At 56.5% G+C, this 13481-nt stretch overlaps 3 protein-coding genes across 3 annotated transcripts; 1 reads left to right on the forward strand and 2 right to left on the reverse strand.

Annotated features, from left to right (window-relative positions):
* Positions 1-1132: 1132 nt before the first annotated feature.
* On the forward strand, positions 1133-2784 carry GCG54_00000278 (uncharacterized protein; the record flags this gene model as incomplete). Its single annotated transcript, XM_045400419.1, has 4 exons — positions 1133-1271; positions 1355-1804; positions 2243-2422; positions 2489-2784. The coding sequence occupies 4 exons, from the start codon at positions 1133-1135 to the stop codon at positions 2782-2784; spliced, it is 1065 nt and encodes a 354-aa protein (XP_045262070.1).
* Positions 2785-3026: 242 nt separating this feature from the next.
* Positions 3027-6443, reverse strand: GCG54_00000279 (Regulator of Ty1 transposition protein 10; the record flags this gene model as incomplete). Its single annotated transcript, XM_045400420.1, has 2 exons — positions 3027-6329; positions 6429-6443. 2 exons carry the CDS (start codon positions 6441-6443, stop codon positions 3027-3029), a joined length of 3318 nt encoding a protein of 1105 aa, XP_045262071.1.
* A 742-nt stretch (positions 6444-7185) lies between these two features.
* GCG54_00000280 (uncharacterized protein) lies at positions 7186-8196 on the reverse strand (the record flags this gene model as incomplete). Its single annotated transcript, XM_045400421.1, has 1 exon — positions 7186-8196. The coding sequence occupies one exon, from the start codon at positions 8194-8196 to the stop codon at positions 7186-7188; it is 1011 nt and encodes a 336-aa protein (XP_045262072.1).
* Between the last annotated feature and the right edge of the window lie 5285 nt (positions 8197-13481).

Genomic DNA, 13481 nt, shown 5'->3' on the forward strand with positions numbered 1-13481 from the left:
TCGCCACTTGCATCTGGCCTGATCCAGGTTGATTCAGCAATCGCCGTAGACGCGAAAGCCGCCGCTGCCGTCAGGACGCAGGCTTTGATAAAAGCCAGGGAATGCATGGTCACTGTTGTACGCCTCTGGGCGGGATTGTGTGAGACAGGAACACACGCCTCTCGAGCGGCAAAACCGAGAGAGACGGAGGGGACTACGAAGAAACGAAGGAACACGGGAAGAAAGGGCGTCATCAATTTTAATTCTGCTGCCTTCAGAGTCCTAGTCTCAGTTGCCGTCCATCGACCAGGGTGGGTTAAGGCAGACCGCGGCTACCTAATCATACCTACTCTCTTGAAGGATCGCAGGGTCCAAAAACTAAAACTCAGCGCGACCAGGACCAGGAGCTTGTCTGCGATGCAAAAGCGAGGGTCCCGCACCTACAGGAGACGAAGACGGGCCAATCTATTCCTGTTTCGAGTGTACGAACGGGGTAGACCGGCTCATTCTGGCGGAGCAGGAAGAGGCTTGGTTGTATGCATGTCAGATTCGCTCACACCCTGAGTGGCAGATTCGGTTTTAAGGCTGGCGAATAGAGCAGGGGTTTGCAGCTCTCCACATGCTCTAGTGGTTACATCGACGACTTGTGTAATTTCAAGTCGCTGAGCATGGGCATCTCGTGGTCAGTTGGTTTTCTGAAGAAAGATTTGCAGATCGGTAGTACGGGTTGTGGATGAAGTAGTGATGATGAAGAAACAGACGATGGTAAGGATAACCAGAGCACGTGGACGGGCTTACTCGCGAACCTCACGGGTAAGTTGAGATCTACGGCATATAGTACAGGTTCCTGTCTCTGTTTTGTTGTGTCTGTCCACGGATGCCGTTTAAAGCAAGTCGGCACATGAAGTGGGGGTTGTTGGTTTTCGATTTTCGTTGTCGATATCTTGAGTCCTACTTCGACTTTCTATCCTCAGGGTAGGCCCCGGAAAGTCTAGGGACCCTTTTGACCACACGCCTCAATGGAGAACAACCACGACCTAGCTTCTGTGTGGCTTCAACCTGAACGGCTATCTATGTATCAGACTTTTCTTGTCCACGTGGACTCGAGAATTGTCGCAACCAACATGGTACACTCCGACGTGGTAATCAGAAAATGGCACACTGCCTGATAGGCTTCTTACAGAGGATCTCGAACCCCAAAGATTCGATCAGTCTCCAAGAAGACGATACTGGTGAACTCGATGATGCACGCAGCGACTGGACCACTACCGAAGATGAAGAAAGTGAAGAAAGTAGTAGCGACTGGACCACCACTGACAATAAAGAAAGTGACGAAGAATCAGTAGGTTAGAAAAGTTCACTCTGTTAAGCACAGAAATTGATATCAGCCAGGATGACGGATCGATGAACAGTGACGAAAGCGACGTTGTTCAAGTGGGCCATGCGGACAGGCCTTGTGACACCGACGACAAAGCTACAGTGACGAGCACTCCAGGAACAAATGGTCATACCGAGTCCAGAAATAATCTGAATGCTTTGGGGTGGCCAAAGAACACAAGGATTGACCCGTGGATGGCTGCGGTCTGGCAAAACGCCGCGCGGAGCCCTCTATGCGGACTGCCCGACCCTATACTCCTCAACATAATACAACGACTCGACTTGGCGGCAATATGTCAGCTCCGGCGAGCATCTCGCGAGTTCCTGTGCCTATTCTCGTCTCGCGAATTCGAAAAGTGGTGGTATAAGGGCAGCGAGTACGAGTTCCTATGGCCATCGCCAGTGCAAGCGCCAGGTTCGGTGGACGCGTTAAAGTCTGGAGCACCGAGTGCGTTCTGCGCGCCCTGCTATGCGAATCGCAACCTATCTGGTTGGAAGTTCTCCAAAGCAAGATGTCAATTGTATTGCTCTGGATGCAAGCAAAAGCACACAGCCAGCCTGTTTTCGGCGGCCGAGCGCAACAAGGCACCACTCGAACGAATATGCATCGGTCGTGAGGGATACATCCGCTTGTGTGAGCACAAGACACTCAACTGGGATGACTTCGCCAGGGTATCTTCAGAGGCACCAAAACTTCTCCGAACTGGCGTCGATTTGGGACTCTGCGAGCATGCCTCTCACCAGCCTGGCCTACCACCGGTTAAGTATAGTGCTTTCTTATCAGACCAGTCGGTAATTTTGGATAAGACGATGCATATGTCGTTTCCCCGTACCCCGCGGGCCTTTCGTTTGAACGCTGACAAGCTGCGACAAAGACTGGCGGAAGAACAAGCGCGCGACCCATGTCCGTGGTATCAAGGGCCAGAACACCTGGACCTTATGGGTTGCTTCGACCCTGATGTTTGTCTCTGCCTGCATTACGAAGGCAGAGAGAGATTCGAACCTTTGCTTCACCCAAAAGCACCGAAAGCCCCGAATTGGCTGAGAGACTGCCCTCGTAGCCCTGGTAAGTTGATGTTCCTTCATCAGGCTAGGCCTGTCTTGCCGATGTCTAATGCTCACTGAAATATAGATGGCCATGACAATCACAAGTGGGCAAAGAATGATCTGTCCTGTTTGCAGTCCGAATTTCGCCGCTGTGGCAAGCACAAAAAGTGTTACGAACTAGCACTTTTTCGTTCATTTGAGGCGATGGATGATCAAGGACGACCGTTGGCGCCTTCGAGCCCTGGGTGGTACCTTGTCCTGGACCCGACGTCTCACAACCTCACCGAGGACAACGAGTTTAAGGAGGTCACATGGTGTGAAGACCAGGCTTGTAGGAACTACTACAAGCTCCGAGAGCACGTCAGCCTCGAGACTGTGTAGTCCGGACGGGCCATGGGCTTAGAGATCGAACTACAAGCAAATAGCAGTGTGGTGTACCGCAGAATGGATCTGACTACTACACATGGAATATGCCATGGTTGTCGTCGTTATTGCTGGCTTGATGGTAAACATAATAGACATGACTCAAATAGACATTATAGACAAATTGGATATTGCGTCTGGTCATTTACACCTCTATCTCTAATCGTTTCCTTTGTCTATCCACGGATATCTTATGCTCATCAAACCGTTGCACCAAAATCCCAAATCTCCAATCCAACACCGCCAACCACGACCTTGCCACCCTCAATAACCTCCAAATCACCAGCGTCAGCAACGCCACTATACTGGTCTGCCAACAAAGTGACCTCTTCAACGCCTTGTCGCCAGCCGACCTGCCACATCTTGACTCTCTGGTCATTGCTCACAGTCGCGTACACAATCTCCCCACGCTCCGGGACCCTCAGCACCGTGAGCCCGTTGATGGCAGCTGCATGCCCCTTTCTCACACCCGCCCTGCCAACCGGCTTGAACCCGTCCTTCGCGTCAAGGGTCGTGATGCCGAGGGCGTTGTCATCGCCTCCAGTCAAGAGAATAACCCTGTCTGTAGTGCTGTGGACATCGAGAGCTTTGATACTGCTCTGGTGTACCCTGGCAGTATGTCTCAACACAAACTCTCCCCCCTCGCTCTTCCAAATACCAACACAGCCATCCGTGGCGGCAGTGACAACCTCCCACGTGCCGTCCTGGACCTTCAAATGCCGCACCTGAGTGAGACACGCGCCCGTGTATCGGCCTGTCGCCAGGAGCTCGAATCCCTCGTCCGCTGAATAGCGATACGTCTTGACGACCGAGTTGGAGAATGCCATGGTGATTACCACCATCCCCTCCACCCGCGCAACATCAAAGCTCGTGATCCGCAAGTCCCCGTCTGCGCTTCTGTCTTCGAAGACGGCCTCGCGCATGAGCCCCAGCCCAGCGGCACCAAGATCCGTGGCCCGCCAGACCATGAACTCCTCGTTACCGGAACAGCTGAAGAGGAGCTCCTCACCGAGCCACTTGAGAGATTGAAGCCCGGCAGTGTGGACCTTGACGACCTTTATACAACGCATCTTCCTCTGAAGCGGCTTCTCCGAGTCCTTGTACTCCCAGATACGGATCGCGGTATCCTCGGCGCCGGTGGCGACATACCGCCCAGAGAACGCGATGGCCCTAACTTCTCTACCGTGCGTTCCCTTCTTCAACGTCCTGTGCCAGGCCACCGCCTTCTGCGTCTCGGGCTGCTCATACACACCGAGCGTAGCAGCCTTGTTGAAGACAAACCTGACCCTGTCCTGCCTATCATACGCAAAAGCGCGATGGGCGCCTCCGCAGTCGAGCCTCAGGACCTCCTCGTGCCGCGTCTCGTTCCACACCACGAAGTTCTTGCTGCGGAAACCACAGAGAATCAGGTCCGTCCCGGACATCCAGGAGTCTTCGAGGTTCGGGACTGCCGTGGGCGCCGTCTCGTGGCGGAGGATGAGCGACGACGGGCCGATTTCGTAGATACGGTAGTTCCCGTCTCTGCTCGTCGTGATGATGTGCTTCTCGGGCGAGGTCGCCAGAGGCTTGATGGAGGTGATGCTGTCCGCCGTCCGACGATCCGGGGCGGGGAAGGGGCTGAGCTGGGCCCCCGAGCGACGGAACACGTCCATGTGTCCGTGCCGCGAGCCAAGCACAAGGAGATCGTTGACGAGACAGGCTGCTGTGAAGACGAAGCGGTTGTCGAGGTCGACCGGGATCATAGACGTGATGGCGGAGGTCTCCAGGTCGAGCGTGAGGATCTGCATTGCTTCCTCGCCGCCGAGTATCGTGACCAGGAACTCGAGCTTCCCGCTCTCGGAAGAACCCAGACAGAAGATGTCGGCAACCTTGCCAGGCACCGTCCCGATCTCGCGAATCTCTTCCCCCCTGAACAAGAAAATCTTCTTGTTCGCAGTACCCAACAACGCCAGTCCCTCCATTGGGCTTTTGAGACTCGTGCAAGCCCTCAAAGCGCTCAACGTTGTCCCGTCGGTTCCAATCTCCTCCCAGGTCAGCTCTTTCCCAAACGAGCCGACCAGCAACCTCCCAGTCGTGCTGGTCGCAAGCAGCGTGTCCTTGCCGATGAAGGCAAACCGGTGAAACGCCTCCCTCGTCTCCGCCGGAATCGCAAACTCCTGACCCCTGGGCGGCGACTTCGCAACCACATCCTTCAGAACCAGCGTCCTCAGCTCATGAGGCAGCTCGCCGACCCTGGCCGTGGACCGGTCAGTCAACAGGTTGATCTTGCTGTCCTGCCCGCCCGTCGCAACGACCACCTCCCCATCACTCCTCTCCGCCAGCGCGGTCGCCCAGATGTGCTTCCCATCATGCTTCGCATACGTCTCCAGATGCGTCAGGCTCGCGGCTACGTCACCGCTGCCGCCGCCGCCGCTTAGGCCCTGCCGCCACTGCACCTCGTCAACGTCCAACCTCCACCTCTGCAGCGTCGAGTCCTCGCCGAAAGAATACACCGTGCCCCCTGCGGGCCCGAACGTGCGCGGGAACCTGACGTGCCAGATGCGCGAGATGTGTCCCATCACCATCGCGAGCGGCCTGCTCGACGCAACGCGCGTGGCCGACAGATCCGCGGGTGCCGCGCCGCCGTCATTACCGTCGTCGCCTCCGCCAAACCCGGTCTCCCGCGCCTCGCCAAAGGAGTCGTACTGCAGCCGCGGCGCCCCCTCGCGCTCCGAAATGTCCCAGATCCGAATCGTCCTGTCATCGCTGCAGCTCGCCAGCAGCCGTGCCGTTTTGCCGTCCTCGCCCATCGCGATCTCGGGCGAGATATCCACTCCAAAGATGGACCCCTCGTGGCCCGTGAAGACGAAGAGGACCTCGCACCACGGCTGCTGCTTGCCATCGTCAAAGTGGCACTTCCAGAGCAGGATCTCGCCAAAGACGGTGCCGCCGGCGATGAGCACGCAGGAGCCAGACACCCACGTCGAGTTGGCCGAGTACAGGATCGGCCGGGACGGGGAGACGATCCTCCCGAAGACGACGTGCCGTCCATCGTCTGCGATGGAGAACTCAAGAGCCTCGTTGTGCGCCGTCACGAGCACGCCGCGGGAGGGGTCCTCGGGACAGATGGCGCCGTCGTAGATCCAGTCCGGCGCCTTGGCTTCCACGACTTTGGGCGCGCTGTGGTCGTCAGCCTTGCCTGACAGGCACGCCTCGATCACGCTGACGGGCAGGACAGCCACGGCCTGGTTGCCCCAGAGCAGCACACTGCCGCCCCCGACGCTGATGCCGTGGATGGGCTGGGCGCGGAAGATCCTCAGCTGGCACTGCAGGATGCCTTCCCCATCGTAGACCTTGAGGTCCGTGTCCTCTCCGGCCAGGAGATACTGCTGCTGCTCGCCATCATCACTACTCGATGTGGCACCCAGGTTTAGGAAGCAGAGGCCGGTGACGGGGGTAAGCTGATGGTCCCGCCGTAGTGAGGGCCGGGCTACCTCTGGTTTCTGCTGCTTGAGGCGGTTAGTCTACTTGGGTCTTATTTCCAAAACCATCATCTCTCTCCTCTTGCGCGGCTATTTTTGAAAACTGAGAAAGCAGACGGATATCAAAAAATGATGACTAACTGCATAGTGATTCATTGGGAAGTCCTTTGGTTTCGGTCTTAAAATCTCACCAGACCCTGGAGGGGTTGATGTAGTCCTTCTCGCAGGAACGAGCGTTTCGTTTCCCCGTCGCAGCTACTGCAGAGATGAGAAAAACAAAAGTAGCGAATGAGTTTTGTTGTTGCTGCCTACTGTCCCAGGATCATGATGCTAGCTTGTGCGGCTGAGCTGTCGCATAGGCGGCAGGAAATCCTTCAACTCCTCAGGTGCGGTCAGCAAGGTTGGTGGATCGAGTCATCAACCACCCCTCTCACGCTCTGGGTGTGGAGATTTTTTTTTTGGTTCGCGATTTGTGTGGGAGAAATTTTGAAGCATCCATCGACAGTGTGAGTTGCCCGAGGAATGCACGTTGCTGTCACGATTCACTGACAGACGAACTCTGCCACATGAAACGATCCAACCAGCAGATAAATGGCTCACAATTGGTTCTGAGAAACGATGTATGAAAAATCTAATGTGTTTGTTTTTGCGCTGTATAAGCATGATGAATTCTATAGACAATAAGCCTGGTTGGGTATCATCCATCCCCAGGAATCCTCGCCCTCCCCCATAGTTCCCGTCAAGCTAGACCATTCGTAAACCACTTCCACCGCGCATGTCGTTCGTGCTCGTGATAATAAAAGTCCGTTACCCAACGCCAACGATGCAAAATCAAATGAGTGCCAGATCGCACAGCTTCTTCGTACAGACATTACCGCCCATTAGACCAAAAGATCGCTTAAGAACGGTGGGAGTAGGGCTCGTAGGCCATGTCACCACGGGCACCGCTGGCGTAGCGGGGAGCACCGTACTGGGTGGCCTGCTGCTGCTTGTAGTAGCCGTTCTCCTCGTGGATGGGCTGGTAAGCATTGGTGTTGCCAGTAGGCAGGAGCTTCTCGCCGTCGCTCTGGCGCTTGCGCTCCTTGCGGGTGTGGTTGGGAGCGCAGCAGCAGATGGTGAACATCCAGAAGAAGCCGGCACCGAGAGCGAGGGCGGCGGAGATCCAGATGAGAGCGAGGAAGCTGTTGTTGAAGGAGGAGGAGACACCGTACCACTTAGCGGAAGCCTCGACAGCACCGACGACGACGACGGCGGTGGCGGTAGAGAGAGCAGCAGAGGCGCAGACGGCGACGGAAGCGAGAGAGGCGATCAGGAAGGTGATGCAGGACATGGCGCGGGTGCAATTGGCGAAGATGCCGAAGACGATCTCGAGGCCGAGAGCAATGAAGGAGATGATGTAGGCGACCTGGGTCCACTTGCTAACGGTCTTGAAGGCGGAGAGAGCGCTGGTGATCTCGTCGGGAAGCTCGATCTTCCTGCCGGTGACGGAGCCGATGGTGGTCAGGGTGGTGGTGTTCAGGTACTCCTCGGCCCAGTTGAACTTGGCCTTGGTGCAGGTCTTGTCACCGTTGGTGTCGGTGGTGCAGTAGCCCCAGAGAGCGATGTCGTAGAGGTTGTCGAGGCCGAGGTCAGCGGCAGTGACGTTGCTGGTCTGGGTGCCAGAGCTGTCGGTCTGGGCCTTCGAGAGGCCGGGGGCGGAGCCGCCGCTGAGCAGAGCGCGAGTGTTCACATCGCGGCTTACTACACTTGATAGTGAAACGGGGTTGATCTCGAGATCTGTGAGGTTGACGCGGAACACGTAAAGGTCCTTGTTGGAAACACCACCCAGAGCGGCCACCATCAAGAAGATGAGAGAACCGACGGTGAGGATAAATGGCAGAGCCACGCAGATAACACGGCCGACACCCATTTTCGGTTGTTGTGTGTTGTTTATCGGAAAGTTGGTAGTAGTAGCAGTCGTCGAGGTTGTAAATGGATCTCGGGTAGTGAGTGGGTCGAGTTGCTTGTTGGTCAACGAATGTACCGGAAAGCGAAGGTTGGTTGATTTAAAGTTTGGGAGATGGAGAAGAGGTGAAAGGGAAGGAGAGGAGATCCCTTGAGCGTTGGTTGGGAGGAGGTGGGAGAAATATAAACGGATGTGAGTGTGATGGGAGCAAGAGGCAAGAGGCTGACACAAGACGGACGAGCGTTGATGTTTATAAAACTGGTCGTTCGTAGTAGGTTGGGGGTGCGGTTACGTACATGCGTGTGGTATCCATAGACCGGGACGTCGATGTCAGAGGGCGAAGTGCAAACAGGTAGGCTGGGGACGGGGACGGGACTGGGGACAGGGACAAGGACGCGGACGTGGCGCAGTACAGCGACGAGTTTTTGGTGGAGATGGGACGGAGCAGCAGAGAGAGTGATGCGCAGCAGGAACAGCACCGGCACCAGCACCAGCACCAGGCGGTCGGTCGGCACTGGCAGCCAAGCCATTGCGGACGCGGTCGCGGTCAGTGGGGCCTGCTGCCAGTGCTTCTCCAGATGTCTCTCTCGTGTCTCTATGTACCGCAGCACCTATGATCTCAGCCTGCCCGGTGCGTGCCCTGCCTGCGGAACAATGCCCGCAATCATCCATCAGTGAAGGAAAGGAAAGAAAAGTCAACAGACCTGCCCTACGGTGTGCCCACTTGCTCCCGTCACTGTCCCCTGGCTGGCTGCTGACGGGCTGCAACTCGCCTCCACACAGCTTAGCGGCGCGACTCAGCCCCCGGTCCTTCTAGGAACACCCATGACCGTTGGGGGAATCCCTCGCCCGAGCAACGGCGTCGAGCGGCCAATCCACACCTTTACACTGCTGCTGGCTGCTGCTGGCTGCTGCTGCTGCTGTTGCTCGCCGTGGCTGCGCGCCTTACGAATACCTGCCGACTGCGGTACGGCGATAGAGCAGAGCTATCCTCCACCTCCCACATGCCGTGCGGGAACACTGTATCGCTCGAATCATCATCCATGCTCGTACATGTCCGCAGGGCTTTTTACGTTGTGTCTTGGCTCTTTGCTGGAGGGGCTTTGGAGATGACCGATGCATAACGACAAAAACACCAACACCAAAAGAGAATCATGGCCGAAGACTTGATCCTCACGAATGCCTACATGCGGAATTGAGGATGAGGAAGAGGATCTGGGGTGGTTATCGGAACCGACCTACAGATAGCGTCTGCGAGCGGCGGACAGGGGTCATGGAATCCGTAGGGCAGAAACCGGTGACGCCAGAATTAAAAAGAGACAGAAAAAAGTACCTTTTGGCTGTGCTGCCTGCGCACGGCTACCTCTTTCTGACACTGGCGTCAAACCTAGCAGAGGCTGATGTGCTGCATTTACGAGCAAGTACCAGCTGCCTCTGGCATTGATTCCCGTGATTCCATCGACGTCTTTCCAGAAGTCGGTGTTCTTCATGTAAAGAGGCATCTGCGCTGCCTGTCGTCACCTTCCTAGGTTCGCAGCCTATCAGTTCTGTGGGATCGTGGAGGGAAGACAACCCCTCCCAATTCCAATCTCACATCACATCTGCTCACACCTGCACCAGAGCCTTGTCGATGCTGCCGCGGGTTGATGAGGAACTGCCGGGCCAAGACCAACACCAAGACCGACCCAACACTGGCTGAGAGGCTGCGAGTGCTAGCGACCGACCCTGCCCATCTCCCCCTTCCCAAGACCGGGTCGACGGCGGCGAAGTCAAGCAAATTGACATTTCGTGGGCCTGTAAAACCTCAGGGCTAGACCGCAAGAGGTCATGGTACGCATCCTGTCTCTCGCGTTTCTCATTCGTCCTTGAACGTGTTTGGCCGGTCGGACTCGTGTGTCGTGAGCTCGTGGTTCAGATGAGAACTGGGAGGAGAGTGAATCGTGTTGCCACACTGTGCACAGTATCGGTACATGAGCTTGCCTCTACCGGCCTACTATGGCAGTAACATCTGGGCACAGCAAAGTCCTGTTTCCCATCTTCTCTGCCAGGATTCACTGTCCATCACCAGCCACTGGAAGCCGATCGGTGGTCTGTTGCTCAGTCACCATAAACACCATTGGCACCCTAGGACACCATCGACATCAAGATTTGCCTTGATCGACAACAGTTCGTTGTCTGACACGTCCAGAGCTGCAAGTCGGGCCCCATACGTCCACGCAATTAAAGTGGCCCGGGATGGTGGTCGTCATCTTGCGGAGGCTCAGCTGTTTGTTTTTTCTTCTCTCTCTCTGTGTCGCTGTCCCTTTGCGGCAGCTCACTACTGCATTCACTACTGCAGGTTGGTTGCACCCTCAAAAACCCACTCTAAACCACTTGGCACCGGGTTTTCAATTGCCCACGTTCCGTCTGTCACTGTGAATGGTCAGCCCTCAGCTCAAAAGTCAGATGTGACGACCGGAGATAGGCCCTCACTGCTGACCTGAGCCTGTGAGAGCTGCTGCTGGTGCTGCTCAGCCCCACGGGACGACGTTTGGTAGCAACCGGTTATCGGGTGGTGAGGTGGTAATGCGTGTGGCTGGTCCGTCGGGCTCGCCAGATCGCCCACTCAGGGCAGGCACCCACCCAACACCCACCCCCCGAGGCGGAACCTAACCCAACTCTCTAATTTTAGAAACGACCCGTGGACGCCTTTTTCTTCCTTTGCCCACCCGCAGGGCCACCACCACCAACGCCATTATGATTAAGCTATCCTTGAAAGCCCAGAACACCACTTTCCGCAGCGGCCCCGAACCGCAATCGCAAGGCTCAACTCCAAAGATGGGGCCAACCCGAGGGGCCTTCAACAGATTAAGGTTGCCGACATACCCAAACTGGCCATCTTGGAATCCTCGCCATTGGCTGGGGAGCCCACAGACGACCGACGATGCCATCACCGCCACAACAGACGAGCTCAAAGTCCACGTCAGACCCCGGACCCGGACCCGGACCCGTGAGCTAATTCACCATCTGCCGTCCAGCCCCGGAGGCAGGTCACCCTGACGGGTAACGCGACCCAGCAGCTTATCGGTCTTCGGAGCGAGGCATCTGTTGTTCTCTTTCCTCGTTCACGCGCGCAGGGTTCCAAACTCGAGAGGGGGGCGATGACTGTCCGGTGTCGACACAGACGAGCCGATTTTCAGGGTCCTGTCATGTCGGCAGGCTCTTCCGGCAGTGGCTTGACTTGACAGCTTCCCCCACGACTTACGCAACTTGCATCTCGGCCGCGAACACCATCGTGGCTCGGTGACCCAAGCTTGCTGTCACAATCGGCATCGTGGAGCTGACTGGCCAAACTCACTTTTGGCTCGTGGATGTGTGGAGAGATGGACCAGGCTCTCGTAGCTTCGAGATGCCCTCTGGTTCGTCGCAACAGAGCCTGCCCAGACGTCTTCGAGAAAACACGAAGAAAAAGTTTCCGTCAGCGGGCCCTGTGAGCCTTTTCGAATATCTTGGCGAGGCTATTTCGGCAGCCGCGCTATTTGCGTTCTACAGCCTACGAACCCCTCGTCTTTACTCATCTCATGGGTGTTTTGCTTCCTTCCACATTTGGCAGTTCTCAGACAACTGAGTGAGGCGTCAAGCTTGGCTGCAACTCTGGTTTCTACCCAGCTAAAGCGACAGCCCTCCTGCCACGGAGATGAATGTTTCCTGGGGGCCAAAAGCATCAAACAATTCGCTGGGCCCCGTCCCACTCACCTCATGCCGCGACTGCAGGAGCCTCGACTGAAAAAGTCAACCTGGGTTGAGACTCAAAATCCGTTTCAGCGGACACGGCGAAATGAAATTCGAAGGAGACCCCTCGTCGACAGACAGGCAAGGGAGGCTTGTAATAGGCCGCCCCGAATATAGCGCTGCCGTTCTCTGCCGGCCCTCACCCCATTGCTCAAGCACTTAGAAGAGACAGGCTGAGCCGAGTCGCCGGCGGGGCTTAGATCAATGCCCCCGATGCGGCGAAGCCGGGTGGACGCGCGGTAGACGGCAACCGCATTACAAAATGTGTGCTCATCCGCATAGTCTCATCGTCGCTTTCGCGCGCCGACTAGTGGCGTGGTCCTCGGAACACCGACTTCTGAGCGTGATGGGGCCGAACCCGAAAGGCGGCGTGTGTCGGTCTTAGCCAGTAGGGGACCCCCCTCGAGACCAAGTAAGAGGGCAACTCGTCCTGGCTCAGGCTGTATGTGTGCGCCGGACTGCATCTCACACACGCACTTATGGCCCCCGACAGCTGCAGTTGCAATCCATCGTCGCCGATACATAGTGCGCCGCCGGCCACTCCCGTTGACTGATTTGAGCAACGTGGGCATCATAGGAAGTATAAACCCCCACCTTTTGGAGATTGAGGCCCTCGACGGTTGCACGGCAGCCAGTTACAGCACGTGCTCGTGTGGCCGCGGGGACAACGCACTGCACACGAGGAATGTAAGAACGTTGGGAATGCGCACGCCGCAAGAGCGGTCGGTGTCTGGGTCTGCATGCCCAACGTGGAAAGGCGAACAAGAAGTTTGTCACAGACGCCACGACGGTTGAAAACAGGCGGCGTTGCGGGGTTGTCGCGACCGGTCTTATGGTCGTCTGGCGTCGTCTCTGGTTAAACGGGGGTTGGCGAGGATCTCTTCAGAGACGTCGGACGAGAGTTGACGCGTCTTATGTGGAACTGGAGACTGGAGACCTCGACATCCGATGCCGATGCCGAATATTCGTGCGACTGAGATTCATCCCGCTCACACTTGCTCACCAGATTCACATAGCAACTCAGTGCTGTGTGGCGGCTGTATTCGTGGCCGTGGCGTGTGGGGCAGTCAGTGCACCTCGCACCGCTGCACCGGACCCAGCTGGAGATGGTGACGAGAGATCGAAAACACCGAGTGAGAGAGGCAACTGGCGATTTGAGTGCGGACTTAAGTGGTGGTAGGCGGCCCTTCATAAGCTGCATACGAGACATGCATACACAAGCGTGTATGAGCTTTCGGTGTGTTTGATCTGGCGGATCTCTCGGAGCATCTCATGTCAGCAGAGGTTTAAACATGATTATCAAACCCCGGGTTGAACACTAGGCCATCGCAGGATTGTAGCGGGATGCGGGAGAAGGGGAGGCACTGGATGTTGCCAGCCGTTCCTCGCCTGCATCTGCACTGATGGAGAGGCGGTAGGTTTTCCCCTCCTCCCCTCTCCTCCCCATCCTTCCGTCTCCTCCTCGCCGTCTCGTCTTG

This window comes from Colletotrichum gloeosporioides (genome assembly GCF_011800055.1).
Source record: "Colletotrichum gloeosporioides strain Lc1 chromosome Unknown consensus_59, whole genome shotgun sequence".
Classification (NCBI taxonomy): Eukaryota; Fungi; Ascomycota; class Sordariomycetes; order Glomerellales; family Glomerellaceae; genus Colletotrichum; species Colletotrichum gloeosporioides.